Below are 21,689 nucleotides of genomic sequence, written 5' to 3' on the forward strand. Positions count from 1 at the left end.
ATACACTGTCTTACATATTACCTATACTTCTATTTCCTTTTGTAGGTACTTTCCCCTCGGGTCAATCAACATCTGTAGAATCAACCTAGGCCTCTAACCCATGCAGGAAAGTAGTTCCATAAGGACAATGCTGAGAAATCATCACCTAGCAAATAAAAACATACCTTTTAGATCTCCCTCTGATTTGTCTGCCATATTTCTTTGGTTCGGGTTCCTGAGAAGAGGCCAAAGAATACTCTGCACAAGAATTATTTTCACAGTTTTTTCTGTCACAGTTTCTTTCTTTACATGGCACAACACCAGACTCAGATAAATATCTGAACGTCCTACGAGGCTTGGGCAAAGGATTTATAGAAGGTCCACATTCCTGTCCCTCGGGTTCAGAGTAAATATTTTCTAAGCTCTTGGTTATTCCATATGAACTATCCGGAACTTGGAAATTCAGTTCTTTTTCTGAATGTTCTAAAGCCAAATTGAAGACTTTATCTGGGGGAAGTGCCTCTATTTTCTTCCACAGTATCTGTGAGGTATAGAAATTTCCTGGAGGTAAGGAAGTCTCTGCATCCAAAACGTCTTTCCAGCTTTCAATCTGTTTGACCTGAGAACATACCCAACTGGATTCTGATTCATTTCTAAATGGGTGTGTACGATTATCTTCATGTTTCTCACTTTCACCGTCAGTTTGGTCCTGGCTTTTGGCATCTGCATTGATATCTAGACCGACATTTTGAGAGTTGGCTGCATCCAACTTTTTGCTCTTTCCCTCAACAACAGGATTTTTCTCAAGAATCTCTTGATGACAGTTATTATACCTCACTCCAAAGTCCTTTGGATGCCACCTTTCTGGGTTAGATATACCATTCGTTCTTCCTTCCCACTGAGAAATTTTTTGTTTGATATTTTTGCAGTGGCTTCTTGACAGGGTCTGAAGAGCAGAACGAGAAAAACCGGCATCCATGTTCCCAGTTGGGTGCATGACAAAGTGTGAATTCTACTGAGGTTCCATCATAAGTAACCGTGAAATACTGTATTCTTTATTCTGTCAGTTAGAATCCAAGCAATTCTAGTATTTTCCTTTCATGTTTAACTTGGAAGTCTCTTTTTAAAAAGAAGGATTTTGATCACTGGTCCTTGTTGAAAATGGTTACAACTTTATCTTGAATGTTCCTATTAAAATGAGACAAGAATATGTTAACACAGTTTTAGAATTTCCTAATTTAAAGACTACTAAAACACTGCCTCTATCTATCCCTAAATAATTCGTTTACATTGCACATGCAAAAATGTGCCTGTCATCCATTAAGTAATTCAACTCCATAAAGGCATTCCTAAGATGGTGATATAATACAGAGAAAATATTAATTTGTGATATTTCTCAAATTATCAGCTTTAATGTTCTGCCTTATTTAATTTCCTAAAGTTAGGTAGACTGAGGTTTTATAAGAGATTACACGTAGTAGTAAACAATGTTAAAATCCATTCTTTTTTTTTTTTCATTTTTTTGACATTTTATTTATTTTTGAGAGGTGGAGAGAGACAGAGCACAAGCAGGGGAGGGGCAGAGAGAGAGGGAGACACAGAATCCGAAGCAGGCTCCAGGTTCTGAGCTGTCAGCACAGAACCCGACATGGGGTTTGAACTCGTGAACCGCGAGATCATGACCTGAGCTGAAGTCTGATGCTCAACCAACTAAGCCACCCAGGTGCCCCTAAAATCAATTCTTTATGGAACCTTCTCTTAAGGAAACAAAGACCAGCAGAGTATTAAAAAAAGTGCACACACACCGAAATACATCTCGAATAACTAAAAGGTTTATGTATGCATCCAGAGGAAGAGCCAGTTAGTCTGGAAGCACGTGAATACCTGATTTCTTCCCCTTGTCCTATGTTGGGGACAACACTAGCCCTCGTTTCACATCCTCTTATGTCGGCTTTACTATTAGCAGCACAGGACTCTGTCTGCACAGTGCTAAAGACCATCCAATGTGCCATTAACTATTAGCTGCTTTAAAATATAATAACCTATTTCGTCACTGACTGAACTTTCCACATCTCTGCCACCACACCCTTGGCCCAAATTGGCAAAAATACTTACAGCCACTGACACACTCCTTCCTTTCACATACAGGCTTCACTCATTTAAGCTCATAAATGTTTCCTCAAATGTAAAATGTGGCAAAGAACTTTTCTTATCAAGTGAGCAAAGACCTGATCTCAAGTCAGACTATACTGGTTATAAATAGTAGCTGATTCAAAACTTCCTGAAGCAGGGGTCATCCTTCCTTGAGCTTTGTCTGTGGGGCCTTGATTAACAGGCAGGAAAATATCTTGGCCCAGTTCTGTCAGTGCAGCTGACAGTTCACACACACAATTTCTTCCAGGCAGGGCAGCTGCTCATCAGGACTTCTATCAACTTCCATTTAAACCATTCCTAGAAGCTTCTAGGAAAACCAGCTTTGCCAGCAAATAACCTTTGATGAGGATCCAATGCAGGAAAATTCTACATAACCTTAAGAAATTGAACTAATGTGAGTGGGAAGAAAAAAACTCCCAAACCCCGAAATACCAAAGCTGTTGCTGCAGAACTCTCTCTCTCTCTCTCTCTCTTTTTTTTTTTTTTTTTTTTTTTTTGCTGCTGCCACCACAGCTCCCAGCCCCTGCTGTGTGTGACCCGCCCGCACCATCTGGCACCCAGGCCCAGAACTCTCAGTAAAAGACTAACGCATACAATTTGAAGGTCCAGTCAGTTACTGCTCATTGCTAAAACTGAAAATCCTTTTGTTGTTTCTGATGTTTACAGAGGATTCCTAAGGGTTTTAGGGTGTCCTTGAGTCTTGGGTTTTCTTCACTATAGACAAGATGGGAGTACAGTTGATCCTTGATGGAGGTCGGGATGAGCTTCCGCAGAGTTGAAAATCTGCGTCTAACTTTTGACTCCCCCCCCAAAAGCAGCCTCCAGTTGGCAGGAAGCCTTAATGATAACATAAACAGCTGATTAATACATATTTTGTATGTTCTATGTATTGTATACTGTATTCTTACAATAAACAGAGAGAGAAGAAAATTCTAAGAAAATTTAAGGAAGAAAAATATACTTACAGTACTGTACTGTATTTATAGAAAAATATCCACCTATAAGTGAATTATAACACACACAATTCAAACCTGTGTCGTTCAAGGGTCAACAGTATTTTTCTCTCTCCTAGGAGCCCAGTAGAGGTTGTCAGCAGTCCTTGTTGATGTTTTCTTTACTTTTCCTTTGTTAATACGTGAAGGTATGTAACGCAGGAATGTATGTAATGTATGAATGGGTCAAACTGGGAAGAAAGATGAAATCTGCTAAAGCTAACAAACAAAAATTTTTTTAGGGCTAAAGAAATTTTTAACTTGAAAATTGCTAGCAACAAATGCTGACTTTATGAGATTCACACACAAATATGAATGATGTGCACTGATAGTGTTTCAGTGGCAATGGAGTAGCGGAGCAACATGGGACACTCCTAACATAAGCAGGAATTATAAATATTTTTAAATGTTTATTATTTATTTTTGAGAGACAGACAGACAGACACAGCATGAGCAGGGGAGGGGCAGAGAGAGAGGGAGACACAGAATCCGAGGCAGGCTCCAGGCTCTGAGCTGTCAGCACAGAGCCCAACGTGGGGCTTGAACCCACAAACCCTGAGATCACGACCTGAGCTGAAGTCAGATGCTTAACCAACTGAGCCACCCAGGCGCCCCAGGAGGAATTATAAAGAGAAATGCTACTTGCTCCTAAATGTATGTATTAATACACTATAGCTTTCAAAAAGTGGACAAACTATTTCAAAAACAAAAACGTTTTAATGCATTCTAGATGGCTTCCTATATAGATAGTATAGAGAATCTGTCTTTATATCTGATTTCATAGTTCCAAGTTTTGACAGATCAAACTCTTTATAATGTGGCTTCCCTGTTCTTATATATAAGCTATATACACGTTCTGTTTTTGTCCCATCCAAAAAATAAGAATCGCTCACTAAGCCAAGAATTGCCTCAGGTGTTTTCCTATAGGCATCTCATGTCTGACTTTAACCTAATTAAATTCGGAGCCACCTTGCACCTCAGCACCTCCTTCATGTGGCTCCGTGTGATCCTTTATACCCCACACCCACCTCCCCAGTTTCTTGTGTTGACTTCCACTATCATGGACACTCTAAGCCCTAAATGGGGGCCCAGTTTTTAAGTCCTAGATCTCTCCACAGTTTCATCTTCAGAAAACTCCCTAAAGCCAACTCACACATTTGTCCCTAGAGATTTCTTTCTCAAGTTTGCTTGAAGAGATCTAACAAAAACACAGACTGAGAGAATATGACCGCTTCAACAATTCTTCAAAAAATTTTCTTCTCTTCATAGCATGAAATGAGTCAGATGAGTCAGCCTTCTCTATCCATTAAAGATTACTGAAGTCGGGGAGGAGTCACAAAAAGAGGGGGTAGAGCGCTCAATAACCACAATGGGCATCTCAACTGAAGAAACAATTCCTCGAGTGAGCAGAAGTACCAATATGAAAAATCAGGCACGATTTAAAAGTTCAAAATAAAACAGCATGCTTGAAATAAAGGATACGAATCAAACTCTTTTTTCTGTTTTTTGTTCCCAAAGAGGTGATCCTTAATAATGCCTCCTTGTTTTTATTTTTTTTTTCTTTTCTGAATATTTACTTCACCCAAGAAACACATCAACTGTAGTTTATCATTTTAAAATGTAATGTATACTATAACTTATCATATATAAGATTCTGATTCTAGCATATTAAAAGAAACCCATTTGAATCCATTCGGGTAAGTGAAATACTCTTTGGGAAAGAGAATACTGACGCTCTATTTTACTAACTCAAGTCTTATATGGGAGAGTGTCTTGCTCCAAATCCTGTAAAATATTTTATTTGATCAAATATAAGTATCTGACAAAATAGGAAGAATATGGAACATTCTAACAGTTGGTTTAAAAGTTGATGAAAGGATATGCCTTTACTTATTTATTTTAATGTTTATTTATTTTAGGGGAGAGAGAGTGTGAGTGTGGATGCACACAAGTGGGAAAGAGGCAAAGGGAGAGGGAGAGAGAGAATCCTAAGCAGGCTCCATGCTCCATGGGGCTCAATCTCATGACAGTAAGATCATGCCCTGAGCAGAAATCAAGAGTCAGACATTTAATCAACTGAGCCACCCCGGTGTCCCATAAACTGATGAAAGGGTATGCTTTTAAATGATTAATATTTTTTTATGTGAATTTTACCTCAATTAGAAAGAAAACTGATGAAAGGGACCAGGAAGACTCTTACTTCTGGCCACGATGGAGTAACTGAACTAGACTCACCTTCCCAACATAAAGGATTATAAAATAAGACATATATTAAATAAATGCTTTCACATATTGGATAACAGACAACACAGGGCTGTGGTGTTTGAAAGAAGAAAAACAAATGAAGCAGGCACTATGTTGGCCCAGTTTTCACCCTGGAGGTTCTTTCCAGAAAACAGCACAGAATATGAAAGCCTTGCTGAGTTACAGATAAAGAGATCAGAGTTTGAAGGGGCTAGAGAAGACGGAATTTTCAGGGCAGAGTATCAGAAAGGAGGAAGCAACACAGAAAAAGCTCCAGAAATCTACATAGGATCCTCTTGAGTCTTGGTTTGAAAACTAAGTTGCCAATGCACAGGGTTGAACACTACACAAGGCTGGAAATAAATTACTGGCAAAGGAACAACTACAGGGGACCTGCAAGATGACTAATATCCAGAGTTCACAAAGGTCTGGGAAATGTTCAACTTCCAATGATCTACAGAGGAGCAGACTTGTCCAACATCCAGGGAATTCAGTAGATACGTTAGGAGGTCATGGCTTGTCAGTAGGACTAAACTAGCCCTACAGTTTACTGTACTTTAGAGCTACTATGCTCTTTATGCTACTTTAGAGCTACCCGAACAAAGTTTTTAAAAGCCCTAAAAGGATCAAGTTTATTCATAAGTGAAGTACCCCCCCAAATTAAACTCAGTAATTTTTATATGAAGACATCAAAATGTAGACACTCAGCAAATGTAACATTCACAATGTGCAGCATCTGTTCAAAATTACAAAACAGGTAAAGAAGACTAAAGGTGGGAAAAATCAAGAGAAAAATCAGTCAATAGAAACAGAAACAAAAATGACAGATACAGAGTGGCCAAAGACTTCTGATCCAATATTTTATTTTATTTTTTTTTAATTTTTTTTTCAACGTTTATTTATTTTTGGGACAGAGAGAGACAGAGTATGAACGGGGGAGGGTCAGAGAGAGAGGGAGACACAGAATCAGAAACAGGCTCCAGGCTCTGAGCCATCAGCCCAGAGCCTGACGCGGGGCTCGAACTCACGGACCGCGAGATCGTGACCTGGCTGAAGTCGGGCGCTCAACCAACTGCGCCACCCAGGCGCCCCTGATCCAATATTTTAAATACATTCATAAACTTACAAGAAAACACGAAAATAATCAGTAGAGAAATGAAGATGTAAAAAAAAGAAAGCAAACAGAACCTCTGGAACTTAAAAATACCCTATCTGAAATGAAAAAGTCACTGGATGGGTGGAACCGCTATTTTAGATACTGAAGAAGAAATGATCAACGAAGTGAAATAAGGAGTGAAAGAAAATGTCACACACAAAAACTGAAGCAAACCTAGTGCTAACACAAAAACAAAAACCAGATACTCCCTGAAACAATATCAAGCAGTTCACCTTACATAAAGTGGGAATCCCAGGGTGAAGGTGGTAGGAAGGCAGAGAACAAATATTTCAAAAAATAATAGCTGAAGTTTTTCTAAACTTGATGAAAGCTCTAAAGCTATAAATCCAAGAGGCTCAACAAATCTCAAACAGGATAAACACAAAGAAGGCCTCATCAAGGCAAACCATAATCAAGCTGCTGAAAATCAGCGATAAAGAAAAAATTCTTAAATGGCCAGAGGAAAAAAAATACACATTACATTCAGAAATAAAGAGGTAAGCAGGAAACAATGGAAAATATTTAAAGTGTTGGCAGGGCAGGTGGACAGGATTGGGAATCTAGAATTCTAGACATATCCTTCAAAATTAGGGTTGAAATAAAGGCATTTTCAGTTGAAAAAGGTTAGGAGAATTTGTCAGCAGCAGACTTGCACTCAGGGTGATGAACACAATTTGTGAGTCTCAGTGCAAACTGAAAACGTGGGGCCCCTTGTTCAAATGCAGGGAAAGGGCTTTAAAGGTAGATATGAAGCTTTTTCCCTTTCTTCTGTAGGCTTTGAATTTGTCATGGTGTTCTTTATTTACTATCTAATGTTTTAAGTAAAAAAATTAAAAATTTAAGTTATTTGCATGAATTTATCATTCATCTATATGTTGTACAATCCCTTATTTATTTATTTGTTTGTTCATTTGTTTATTCATTTATTTTTAAGTAGGTTTCACACTTAGCATGGAGCCCAAAATGGGGCTTGAACTCACAACCCTGAGATCAAGACCTGAGCTGAAACTAAGAGTCAGACGCTTAACTGACTGAGCCACCCAGGCACTGCTGTGCAATGTCATTTTAAATGCAAATATCAGCGTATTTAACTTATACGCAGAATCACTGAAAATAAAAAATTCCTATTTTTGGCTTGTCCTAAAGGGTGCCTAAAGCTGGATGGAAGAGACAAACACAGTCAGATTCAGAAGATTTGAAGGAGAAAGAGAGGGTTCCCTCAGGCATGGAACCAACCAAGAGAGTGTTGTGAGGTCTAGGGATACTTGTGGAACAAGTGCAGATTCTCACATGAACCTGGGAGCCCAGCACTGTGATGTGGGGCATGCACATGCTTGTTTGGGCCTAATGGCTGCTAGAATCTCCCTCTTTCCAGCCACCAAACCAATATGCCACACTCTGGCTGAGGCAGGGTCTGGGAAAGTATAGCCAGGTGTCTCCACATCCCACAGGTCTGCCTCCCCAACTCATGATAGACAGGTAGCCCCCAAGGATCTATAAAACTCTGCCCAGAACACACCTGAGATCTGGATCACGATGGGCAATAGGCTTGCTTCCATAAAACCAAGGCCTCCAGTTGGCTGCTCATCAGATATACCATGGTGCTGCCAGTCATGAGCAGGATACCCTTGTCATGCCGTGTTTCAAGACACCATGAGGTGTACATGCCCAGCCTCATCCCTCACACACAAGGCTTCTGCCAAGGGCAGAGAGTGACAGTGGTCACAGGGTATAGGTAGGGAAGGGCCATGCAGGGCCAGCTGGAGAGAGGGCAGCTGGGAACCCATCCTCAGGAAGTGGCAGGAGGCAGGACCCTGTGTGAATTGAAGCTCCAACTCCCAGTGCACCCTACATTATGCAATCAGACTTCACCAACAGAACACAAATTTGAGGGTGCCTGGCTGGTTCCGTTGGTAGAGCATGCAACTTTGGATCTCAGGGTTGTGAGTTTGAGTCCCACATTGGGTGTAGAGATTACTTTAAAAAAAAAACAAAAAAACAAAACACTCTACAAATACAAAGATTAAGTTACCAGAATTTCAAAATGGCTACCACAGAGCATAAAACTTCACAGGGCCCTTTTGAATGCAGGACCCTGTACAGCTATATTGATTGTCTGCCTATGAAGCTGGCCCTTATTTACACGATAAGAAATGTTAAAAAAAGTTACTCAAATTGAAGAAAAATGATACTAGATGGAAATCTGGATATAAACAAAGGAATGATGAGAACCAAAAATGGTACACATGCATAAATAAAAAAGACATATTTTTCTCATTAATCTCTTTAAAAGATGATTGTTTAAAGTATTGTGGAATACACAATAATAATGTATAATGTATTGTGGAATTTGTAATAATGTGGGAGTAAAATTTAAGACAAAAGCACAAAGGAGGGAAAGAGAAATGGAAATATAGTACCATAAATTTCTTACTTTATATATGAGGTAGTACATTATTTGAAGGGGATGGATTAAAGTTGTATGTTGTGAACTCTAAAGCAATCACTAAAAGAATGGGATTCTAAAAAATACGCAATGAATAAAAAGATGGGGTTGGGGGAGAGGAAGAGAACCACTACCACAACAACCAAACAACCATGTGAAACAAACAGAAAATGAACAGCAAAATTGTACAGTTAAAAATCTGACCACACCAATAATTATGTTAAATGTAAATGAGGTAAATTCTAAATAAAAGGCAAAGATGATCATACTTGATAAAGAAGCAGGCCTAACTCTGCACTTTTATAAAAAATTACACTTTGGGGGCACCTAGCTGGCTCACTCAGTGGGGCATGTGGGTTTGAGCCTCACATTGGCTTTAGAGATCACTTAAAAATAAAATCTTAAAAAAAAAAACCAACACTGCACTTTGAATTTAAAGACGTAGCTGTGTTAAAATAGATTCAAATGCTGAAGTAAATGTTATAAGAATACTAGATTAACTGTATTATTATCAGACAAAGCAGAATTCTGGGCAAGAAATATTAGCAGAGACAAAGAGAGAAAGATATGTCATGGGGTAGCTGGGTGGCTCTGTTGGTTAAGCATGTGACTCCAGGCTTTGGCTCAGGTCATGATCTCATGGTTCTGCAAGTTTCAACCCCATGTCAGGCTCCAAGCTGACAGGGTAAAGCCTGCTTGGGATTCTCTCTCTCTCCCTCTCTCTTTGCCTCTCCCAAATACACATGCTCTCTCTCAAAATGCATACATACAGACATAAATAAATCTTTAAAAAAAGATTAAAAAAAGAAAAAAAAGACATTTCAAACAAAAATGGAGTCAATTCATCAAGAAGATGGAACAATCCTAAATGTTCATGTGCCAAATAACAGAGTTTCACAATGTAAGAAACAAAAAAATGTTAGAACCAAAAAGACAAATGGACCAATTTGTAATTTTACTGAGGATTTCATCACTCTTCATGAGTAACTGACAGAAAATCAGGAAATATATAGAAGACTGAATACCACCATTAATCAGCTTGACCCGAGTGATAATTTTATTTATTAAAAAAAATTTTTTTAATCTTTATTTATTTTTGAGAGAGAGAGAGACAGAGACAGAGTGTGAGCAGGGGAGGAACAGAGAGAGAGAAAGGCACAGACTCAGAAGCAGGCTTCAGGCTCTGAGCTGTCAGCACAGAGCCCAACACGGGGCTTGAACTCATGAACCAGGAGATCATGGCCCGGGCTGAAGTTGGACACTTAACTGACTGAGCCACCCAGGCGCCCCAAACTGAGTGATATTTTAGAATACTACACCTAACAACAACAGAATATACATTCAAGTATACATGAGAATGTACACTGAGAATGATTCTTTAACTCATGATGGAACTTAATTAGATATAAATAATCAAAAGATATCTGGAAAATGCCAACATATTTGGAAATAAATGCTTATATTACAAAAGAAAAGAGTTTGGAAACAATGAATGAAAATACTATATCTTGGTTAGTGTTAAAACACATTTTTATCCCATTAAGTTTCAAGATATTATTTTCAATTATTCTCCAGATTAAATGCTCTAGGTTAACCCCTGTTTGAATGATCCTACTGCCCATCCTGCACAAAATGTACCATCCTTCTCATTATTACACCCTTCTAAATCCTATAGTGAAATTTGAATGTTATGATTATTATTATGATTATGATTTAAGGTTGTTTCTTAAGAAGAAAAAAAAATAAATTAAACCCAAAGCAAGTAGAATAATAAGATGTAAATATTCATGAAATAGCAACAACTGAACAACAGAGAAATCAATGAAACAAAAAAAGTTATTTGAAAACATCAATAAATTGATAAACATCTAGGAGAACTGAAAAAATAAAGAGAAGAAATAGCACAAATTAGCAATATCAGAAATGAAAAGGGGGCCACCACTGCAAATTTTACATTAAAAGATATAAAGGATGATTATAAATAAATTTATTAGAGTTAATTTGATAACTTAAATGAGATGGACAAATTCCTTAAAAGATACAAATTGCTAAAACAGACACAAGATGATACAGAAATTCTAAGTACCTCTATATGTTATTTTATTTTTTAAGTTTATTTACTTTGAGACCAAGAGAGACAGACAGACAGACAGAGAATGGGGGAAGGGCAGACAGAGAAAGACAGGGAGAGAGAATCCCAAGCAGCTCTGTGCTGTCAGTGCAGAGCCCAACATGGGGCTCAAATCCACAAACCATGAGATCATGACCTGAGCCAAAATCAAGAGTCAGACACTTAAGCAATTGAGCCACCCAGGCACCCCTCTATATTTATTTTAACAATTAAATTTTTAATTAAAATCTTTTGCATAAAAACTCCAAGTACAGACAACTTCACTGGTGAATTTTATTAAACATCGAAAGAAATACTAATCTTACACAAACTGTTTCAGAAAACAGAGGAAGAGGAAACATTTTCCAACTCATTTTATGAGACCAATATTACCAGTTAGAACCAAAGACACTACAACAAGAGAATAGAGCTCATGAACATAAATGTGAAAGTCTTTTAAAAATGTTAGTAAATAAAATCCATAAATAAATATAAGAGATACTAAGTCATGACTAAATAGAGTTAATAAGAGAATGAAAAGTTGCTTTAACATTAAAAATCATCATATTTGGGGCACCTGGCTGGCTCAGTCAGTTTAGCATCCAACTTTGGCTCAGGTCATGATCTTGTGGTTCATGAGTTCGAGCCCTGCGTCAGGGTCTGGTCTGACAGCTCAGAGCCTGGAGCCTGCTTTGGGTTCTGTGTCTCCCTCTCTCTCTGCCCTTCCCCTGCTTGTGCTCAGTCTCTCTCAAAATTAAGTAAACATTAAAAAAAATGTTTTCAAGTCATCATATTTATGAGATAAAGAAAAAAACCCCACTTGTGGATATCTTAGAGATGCAAAAAAGCACTTGAAAAAATTTCACATCTATTCATAATTGGAAAAAAAACCCTCTATCAAATTAGAAACTGCACAATCTGATAAAGGGCAATAATGAAAAAAAATACTTCAATATCATACTAAGTGGTAAAAGATTGATCACCTTTCCCCTAAGATGGAGGAAAAAAGCAAGTGTCTTCTTTCACTGCTTTTATTCAACACTATATGAGTTGTTGACTATATGAGAAGTCATAATCAATGCAATAAGGCAAGAAAAATGAAATAAAAGGTATTTACATTGGAAAAGAGGTCAGGGAACAATGTTGTGAAAAGAGGAGGGCTTGGTGTGGCATTGCCATTTCTAACACCTTGGGTCTCTGTGCCTTTTGCAGAACTTCCAACAGTGTTATGTTGGGACAGAACATCTGGAAGTTCACAACCTCTATGGTCTGTAGGAGCCTCTATGAGGAGGGCCTAGGGAAGAATTTGTCATTTTCAGTGGAAAACAAGTGGTGACTGTGTACTTTGGATTGGGATTTGCTGCACTTTTTTTTTTTTTATAGTAAGACATCAACTGCTTAAGAAATAAGGATGTTTTAATTAATCCATTAAACAGATGTGAAAAGGAGCATTTTAAGAGGTACAATCTCTTTGAAAAATGGATCAAACTCTTAAATTCAACATACTCAATATGTTTGTAAATAAACTTAAGGCATGAAAAAAAAGGAAAAGAAGTATACATGATTGTATACATAGAAAATCCTAAGAAATCTAAAATTACAAGTTACTAAAATTACAAACTACTAGAATTTAGCAAGGTCTCAGGACACAGTCAACATATAAGTGGTATGTTATACATACTGTGAACAGAAAATTGGAAAATGAAATGCAAAATAACATTTAAAGTAGCACAAAAATCATCAAATACTTTGGGGTACAAAACTTGTACACTGAAAACTACAAGATACCACTAAGAGAAAAAATTAAAGGACTATTAAATAAACAAAGAGATGTATCACATTAATGAATTAGAATATTCAATTTTGCTAAGAAACAAATTCTCTCAAAATTGATCTGAAGATTCAACACAATCCTAATCAAAATCACAGGAGGTTTTGTTGCAGAAATTGACAAGCTGATTCTCAAATTTATATGGAAATGCAAAGGACCTCAAATAGCCTAAATTTTTTTTAAAAATATGAAAGTTGAAGAACATATATTACTGATTTTAAGACATTATAAATAGCTACCATAATCAAGACACTGTGCATCAGTGAAAGCAGAGACAAATGGATCAACACAACAGTACAGAGTCTAGAAATACATCCTCACTTTACATAGTCATTCGATTTCCACAAAGTTGGAGAAAAATAATCTTTTCAATAGATGGCTTTGGAACAAATGTATATCTCTATGGAAAAAATTAACCTCTACCTTTACCCACACATTTACAAAAATTAACTTAAGGGGGATGTGGGTGGCTTAGTCAGTTAAGCAGCCGACTTGATTTTGGCTCAGGTCATGATCTCACAGTTCATGAGTTCGGGCCCATGTTGGGCCCTGTGCTGACAGCATGGAGCGTACTTTGGATTCTCTCTCTCCCTCTCTTTGTCCCTCCCCCACTCGTGCTCTCTCTCTCTCTCTCTCTCTCAAAATAAATAAATAGAAAGAAAGAAAGAAAGAAAGAAAGAAAGAAAGAAAGAAAGAAAGAAAGAAAAAGAAAGAAATTAACTTGAAATATACCATAAACCTAAACCTAACAGCTAAAACTATAAACCTCCTAGAAGAAAAAATAGGAAAAAAAAATCTTTAGGGAAGGAAAAGATTTCTTAGATAGGACACAAAAAGCACTAATCATGGGGGCAAGAAACTGATAAATTGAACTTCACCAAAATTAAGATCTTTTGTTCTTCTAAAGATGTTTTAAAAATGAAACAGCAAGCCACAAACAGCGAGAAGATATTCAAAATACATATATCTGACAAGCACTTAAACCTATAACATATAAGGAACTATTACAAATGAATGATAAGGCAAACAAAATATGCATCAGAAAAAAACATGCATCAGATGTGAACAGATATTTTACAAAAGATTTTATGAGTAGCCAATAAGTACAATGAAACACCTGAAAAGATTTACACTATCACTAGTCATTAAAGACATGAAATGAAAATATGAAATACCACTACATACTCACTAGATACTCACTGATACTAAGTATCAGAGCACCTGGAGCCCTCAAACACTGCTGGTATAATATGGTACAACCATTTTGGAAAACAGTTTGGCAGTTTCTTATAAAATTAAACATAACGGGGCACCTGGGTGGCTCAATCGGTTGAGCATCCAACTTCAGCTCAGGTCATGATCTCATGGTTCATGAATTCGAGCCCCGCATCAGGCTCTGTGCTGATGGCTCAGAGCCTGGAGCCTGCTTTGGATTCTGTGTCTTCCTCTCTCTCTCTGCCCCTCCCCCACTTGTGCTCTGTCTCTGTCTCTCAAAAATAAATAAATGTAAAAAAAAAATTAAAAATTAAATTAAATTAAATTAAACATATGATTGCCAAATGAAGTAGCAATTTCACTTGTAGGTATTTCCTATGAAAGAAAATGTTACGTTTACACACATACTTCTACGTGAATAGCCCTAACTAGAAATAACCAAAGGCCATCAACAAGTGAATGCACAAACAAATTATAATGTATTCATACAAAAGGATATTCCTCAGCAATAAAAAGGAACAGAAGGAACAATATGCACAATGTGGACATCTCACAAAAATATGCAGAAACAAAAAAGTACATATAGTATGATTCCATTTATATAAAATTCAAGAACAGCCAAAATTAATCTATAATGAAAAAAAGCAAATCTGTGATTGTCTAGGGCCAGGGGTTGAGAACTAACTACAAAAGAGTATAGGGAACTTTTTGGGGGGAGATGAAAATATTATATATCTTGATAGGTGTATACATTTGTCAAAACTAATTTCCCATACACTTAAAATGGGTGCATATGAAATTATATCTTGGGGCACCTGGCCAGCTCAGTCGGTAGAGCATCCATCTGACTTTTGATCTCACGGTTGAGTTGGGTATAGAGATTACTTTGAAAAAAAAAAATAGGGGCGCCTGGGTGGCTCAGTCAGTTGAGCATCTGATTTTGATTTCGGCTCACGTCATGATCCTATGGTCATGGGATCAAGCCCTGCACTGGGCTCTGCACTGAGCATGGAGCCTGCTTAAGATTCTCTCCCTCTCCCTCTCCCTCTCTCTCCCTCTCTCTCTCTCTCTCTCTCTCCCTTTCCTGCTACCCCTCTCCCCTACTCATGCTTTTCTTCTCTCTCTAATAAAAAAACAAAAAATAAAACAATTAATTTGTAGGTTACAAATCCCAAAGTGTTCTATATCACACCTACTATTAAAAATTTGACATTTGACAGTTGGGATACCTGGGTGGCTCAGGTGGTTCAGCATCTGACTTCAGCTCAGGTCATGATCTCGTCTGTGGGTTCGAGCCCTGCTTTGGGCCCTGTGCTGACAGCTCAGAGCCTGAAGCCTGTTTCAGATTCTGTGTCTCCCTCTCTCTCTGCCCCTCCCTCTGCTCATGCTCTAACTCTCTCTCAAAAATAAATAAACATTGGGGCGCCTGGGTGGCACAGTCGGTTAAGCGTCCGACTTCAGCCAGGTCACGATCTCACGGTCCGTGAGTTCGAGCCCCGTGTCAGGCTCTGGGCTGATGGCTCAGAGCCTGGAGCCTGCTTCCGATTCTGTGTCTCCCTCTCTCTCTGCCCCTCCCCCGTTCATGCTCTGTCTCTCTCTGTCCCAAAAATAAAAATAAACGTTGAAAAATAAATAAACATTAAAAAGTTTTAAGTAAAATAAAATAAAATAAAATAAAATAAAATAAAATAAAAATATGACAGTTAATTGCAACTTCCTTTTCCTCTGCCAGAGCCAGAGTCACTCAGCTCTCTAATTGTTTTTCATCTGAAAAAGAAAAAAGAAAAAAAAAAAAAAAGAGGCAACAGGATTTAATTTCCTGAATCTGAGAGCTTTTTTTTAAAGTTATTTAGAGAGAGACAGAGACAGGATGAAAGTGGGGGAGGGTCAGAGGGAGAGAAGGAGAGAGGAAGAGAAAGAGAATCCCAAGCAGGGTCTGCACTATTAGGACAGAGCCTGATGGGGGGCTCGAATTCACGAACCATGAAATCATGACCTGAACTGAGGTAGGATGCTTAACCGACTAAGTCACCCAGGCACCCCTTGAATCTGAATGCTTTAAGGGAAAACAATGCCAACATCAAACTCAAAAACAAATGGTCTCCTCAGAGCAGGTGCTACTGGTCTTCTGTATCCTTAATAATCAAGTAACAATCAATTAAATAGCATAAATAAATCTGTTACTAAAGTAAACAAAATCCAAACACAGTGAGCTTACTTTGGGGACAATTTAATTTTCAGCAAAACAATCTTCTTTTCAATTTTCACATAAGGCACACTGCTTGGGGACAAAGGACTTAACAAGGGTTCATATTTGTAATGAATTCCAGACCTTTTGGAAACAGTGAATGTACACTAGATAAGATACATTAATTTGTTTTTTTAATCACTCTTTGGGGTGCCTGGGTGGCTCAGTCGGTTGAACGTCTGACTCTTGATTTTGGCTCGGGTCATGATCTCATGGTTCATGGGATGGAGCCCTGTGTTGGGCTTCATGCTGATATCCCAGACCCTGCTTGGGATTCTCTCTACCCCTCCCCAGCTTGTGCATGCTCTCTCTCTCTCTCAAAATAATAGACTTAAAAAAAAATCACTCTTTGTACTCAAGCCTACATTCTGTAGAACTAGTATCATCTTTCTCTGAACAACAGATTTTGATCAGGAAATCTAAAACAAGTTATCATATAACCATACTCTTTTGTGTGTGTGTGTGTGTGTGTGTGTGTGTGTGTGTAGAATAATGTTTTTATTTATTTGAAAGGTGTATGTGGTATAGAAAGATATTCTGATCATTTAAAATGGTAAATGGTTTTTTTTTTGGCTGATGGGATTATAGATGTTACCAGTTTTAATAAAATTTACAAATTATTATAATTAGAAAAATACAAATACATTGTATTTGCTTTTAAAAAACGCATTGTTTTGCTTTTAAAAGGAAGAGTATTTAAGGAAATTTCATTATCTATTAATGTCATTCTTTTCTTTTATACTTTGTATCTGTAGTCTCTGTCATATCCCCCATTCTAGTTACTTGGTTAACCATACTCTTAAACATCTAAATAATCTGAGATTTCTTCCTCATTAATGCATTTAGCTCCCAAGAATATTATACCACTCGTTGCAGATTTTCCTCGAGCTCTTATGTGTTCTTTTGTGAAGAGGCATATAGATGCCTATGTTTAAAATGCGAGTTTCAGGTTTAGTGCCTGTTTACCAAAGAAAATGGATGCCAAGAGGATTCCAACTACTAAGCTATGAGAAGGAACAGTCAGCCAAATGGAAACACAATCACTATAGGTGTCATGAAGGTGACTTAATTCAGGAAAGAAATAAGACAGAAGACAAAATTTCTGGGAAAGATGATCACCTCCACCCTCCCCCCACAAAATCTCTACCGGTTAAAAAAAAAGGCAGGGGCGCCTGGGTGGCACAGTCAGTTGGGCGTCCGACTTCAGCCAGGTCACGATCTCGCGGTCCATGAGTTCGAGCCCCGCGTCAGGCTCTGGGCTGATGGCTCAGAGCCTGGACCCTATTTCCGATTCTGTGTCTCCCTCTCTCTCTGACCCTCCCCCGTTCATGCTCTGTCTCTCTCTGTCCCAAAAATAAATAAACGTTGGAAAAAAAAATTTAAAAAAAAAAAAAAAGGCAGCATAGTGGAAAGAGGGGAAGAAAACTAATATTGATTTTATGTCTACAATAAATAGACATAAATAAAGTGTAAGGTACTTTAACAAACATAATCTTCTTCTCAACAACAATGATGTAGATATTAATCTCTCTGTGCCATATTCTTCATCTGAAAAATGGAGATGAGTGACGTTCCCAGTAGTCCAAGGTTCTAACAGCCAGTGGAGCTGGGATTCAGATCTGAATATGACTACTCCCAAAGTCACTGCTTTTCCCACTCACTGTGATAGACTGCCCCCCAAACAAAGTACACTGGACTGAAATCAGAAGAAATGGAGTTTAGTCCTAACCCTGCAGCTTAACCAGCTGTGTAACCTTAGCAAAGTCACTTTACCTTTCTAGGTTTCAGTTTTCTCATCTGAAAATTCTGATTTATCACTGCTCTCTGTGGACTTCCTTTAACATTTCCTGTAGTGCATATCTGTGGTCAACAAATTTCCTCCTCTTTTATTAAAGTAAATTTATTTCACCTTCAGTTTTGGAGGTTATTTTTGCTGGATATAAAATTGTAGGTTGACAGGTTTTTGTTTTGTTTTATTTTGTTTTTCTTCAGTTTAAGGTTGTTATTCTTTTTTTTTTTTATGTTCATTTATTTTTGAGAGAGACAGAGTGAGCAGGGTAGGGGTAGAGAGAGGAGACAGAACTCCAAGCAGACTCTGTGCTGTCAGCACAGAGCCCCTAATGGGGCTTGAACTCACGGGGCTGTGAGACCATGACCTGAGCTGAAACCAAGAGTCAGGCGCTTAACCAACTGAGCTACCCAGGTGCCCCTAGGTTGTTATTCTTTGGCTTGTAGTTTGTATCATTTAAAAAAAATTTTTTTTTATGTTTATTTATTTTTGAGAGAGAGAAAGAGAGAGAGAGAGAGATAGAGAGAGAGAGAGAGAGAGAGAGAGAGAGAGAGAGAGGGCAGGGGAGGGGCAGAGAGAGGGAGACACAGAATCTGAAGCAGGCTCCAGGCTCTGAGCTGTTAGCACAGAGCCAGACACGGGGCTCGAACTCATGAACCATGAGATTGTGACCTGAGCCAAAGTCGGATGTTCAACCAACTGAGCCACCCAGGCACTCCAGTTTGCATCATTTCTAATAAGAAGTTTGCAGCCATTCTTATGTTTAGTTCCCCTGTATGTATGTGGCTTTTTTCCCCCTCTAGCTGCTTTTAAGATTTACTCTTTATCTTTGCTTTTCAGCAATTTAACTATGATAAACCTAAGTGTGGTCTTCTTTGCATTTATCCTGCTTGAGGTTTATAGAGTTTCTTAGATTCTGAGTTGTTTTCCATCAAATACATTTTTCAGCTGACCCATTCTTTCTCTTCTCCTTTTGAGACTCTAATTACACATATGTTAGACAACTTAATATTATTATTCCACAGATTATCTGTTCTCTGCTCATTTATTTTTTTTTTACTTTTTCTTGCTCTGCTTCAGCTTGAATTCTATTGACCTGTCTTCAAGTGCACTAAACATTCTATAAAACAAAGTCCAATCTGATTTTAAGCCCATCTAATAACTCTTATTTCCAATATTGTATTTTCCAGCTTCAAATTTCTATCTGGTTCTTCTAACATTTCCATTGCTCTTCTGAAATACTCCATCTCTTCACCCATTACATTTTTTCCTATATATTATTTAATATATTTATTATAAAAATCTTGAAGTCCTTGTTGGCTAATGCCAACAGCTGGGTCATCTTTAGGTTTCCTTTTACTGACCCCATTTTTTTCTTTACTATGGTTCACATTTTCCTATTTCTTCTAGTTCCTTATAATTTTTAATCATATTCTTAGCACTGTCTATAAAAGAACACTAGAGGAAAAGATACATTTTGTATTTGTTTTGTTTTATATATTTCTGAGATTGCAAGCATTCCTCTGTGTGATAATTAAATTGAGGGACTAATCATTCAGATTCCTCTTATAGTCAAGTTGAACTGAGGCTGGATAGCAGGTCTTAGTACATGGAATTCACCTAGGATTGTTTTTAATTTTTTTTAAGTTTATTTATTTTGAGAGCATGTGTGAGTGGGGTAGGGGCAGAAGGAGAGGGAGAGAGAGAACCCCAAGCAGGCACTGCACTGTTAGCACAGAGTCTGATGCAGGGCTGGAACTCACGAACCTTGAGATCATGACCCAAGCCAAAACGAAGAGTCAGATGCTTAATTGACCGAGCCACGCAGGTGCCCCAGAATTCACCTGGGATTAGCTCAACCTCTAACCTCCTGAGCTGCTGCTACCTCTTAAATCTTGTCAGTATTTGAGCTGGAAAGAGCTTGGCTACAGTTTTAGTTATTTTTGGTTCAATTTTGGATCCAACTCTGGCAGGATATCACTGCACAAATATGTGGGATATAAAACTTCTTTGTGCCTCCCCTACCTCCTGCAATGCTGGTTTCTTATTAGTAAAAACTGGAACAGTAGAAAATTATTGGGCCAAGTGGTTTGTTTTTGCATTTTGGATTCTTCCAGATTCCAATTCTCCAATTCCAAGAGTCCATACCATTAACTAAGACTTGGCAGATTTCCCCTTGCCTCTGTAAAGCCTCCCCATCTATGCCAGGGCTACCTGTATCCAGACTATGTGCTTGTCCTCAGGTATGAAAATTGTTATGGCTCTTTGCTCACTTTCAAAGGAATTCACTTTGGAATTCAGTTCATCAACATTTCCTTGCATCCACTACTGTTCACTGACCCCCAAGAAATATATGATTTTTATTTTGTCCAGGATTTTCTTGTTACTGTGGAAGCAAATGTTTTTCAAGTATTACTACATTCTAACTGGAAGAGGAAGTCTTCAAATGTTTTTAACGCAATAGAATGGTGAACAACAGAATAAATCAGAACACATGTACTGCATGAAGGTAAGGGTAAATATCGCTTCAGAATGTTTGTTTCAGGTATGTGTGTGTGCTATGGATTGCAAACGTATTTATAATGGTGAGGTGTGGTCAAAAAAATTAGCAAGTCTGTCTAGGGACATTAAAGTCCCTTCAGTGCAAGGCAAGGCGTTTAGAGAAAGGATATCAAGACACTAATCCGCCCCCCCATTAATGTTTGTTTATTTTTGAGAGAGCAACAATGGAGTTTAGAGAAAGGATATCAAGACACTAATCCCCCCCCTTATTAATGTTTGTTTATTTTTGAGAGAGCGACAATGAGTGGGGGAAGGACAGAAAGAGAAGGAGACAGAGGATCTGAAGCAGGCTCCACGCCAACAGCAAAGACCCAATGCAGGGCTCAAATACACAAACCATGAGATCGTGACCTGAGCCTAAGTTGGCCACTTACCCAAAGGACACTGATCTTTAAAGAGATTTGTCTACTGTTAGCTGGATTTCAGGCACTGAAACATTTCAGAAACACAAAAGTTTTTACATGTCAACACGGAACAAAATAAGTCCTTGGAAAAATACACAAAGCATAAATTATCACAATAGGCAACTGATGTTAGAGAAGGATAAAATACATCCAGATATTTTAATAACCACCAGGCTTTGGTTTTTATTAAAGCCAGTTTCTGGGCCTATGTATTATAATTCAATTTGCTGCTTACCGATTGCTATTATTAGATTAAGAATGCAAAGAAAGATTCTGGAGAGAGAATGTGCTCCTTTTATATTTGGCTTCTTTAATAAAAATATTTCTAAACTCTCTTTTTTTGGAGGGAAAGAGACAAAAAGACTCTGAATGTAAGAAAGCTATTCTTAGGTGAACAGAAGAAGTCACCTTTAACTCAGCATCTATGAAACAAACCAAATGTTATAAAACATAGGTAGAGGGGCTCCTGGGGGTGGCTTAGTCAGTTAAGCATCCAACTTTGGTTCAGGTCATGATCTCACATCACAGCTCATGAGTTTGAGCCCTGCATGGGCGTCTG

At 38.0% G+C, this 21,689-nt stretch overlaps 1 protein-coding gene across 3 annotated transcripts in view; it reads right to left on the minus strand.

The window, feature by feature from the left end:
* Nucleotides 1-21,689, minus strand: part of DENND2C (DENN domain containing 2C) — an 89,251-nt gene that overhangs the window by 38,678 nt on the left and 28,884 nt on the right. For 2 of the 3 annotated variants that reach the window (XM_040471383.1, XM_040471381.1), the window contains exon 2: nucleotides 165-1,167. In XM_040471383.1, the coding sequence (XP_040327317.1) occupies nucleotides 165-976 (812 nt within the window). In that variant the 5' untranslated portion in view covers nucleotides 977-1,167. Of the gene's footprint in view, nucleotides 1-164; nucleotides 1,168-21,100; nucleotides 21,156-21,689 lie in introns of all 3 variants that reach the window. The other variant, XM_040471382.1, reaches the window with a different exon arrangement.

The sequence above is a fragment of the Herpailurus yagouaroundi genome, unplaced genomic scaffold (assembly GCF_014898765.1).
Source record: "Herpailurus yagouaroundi ecotype Mexico unplaced genomic scaffold, PumYag 77, whole genome shotgun sequence".
Lineage (NCBI taxonomy): Eukaryota > Metazoa > Chordata > Mammalia > Carnivora > Felidae > Herpailurus > Herpailurus yagouaroundi.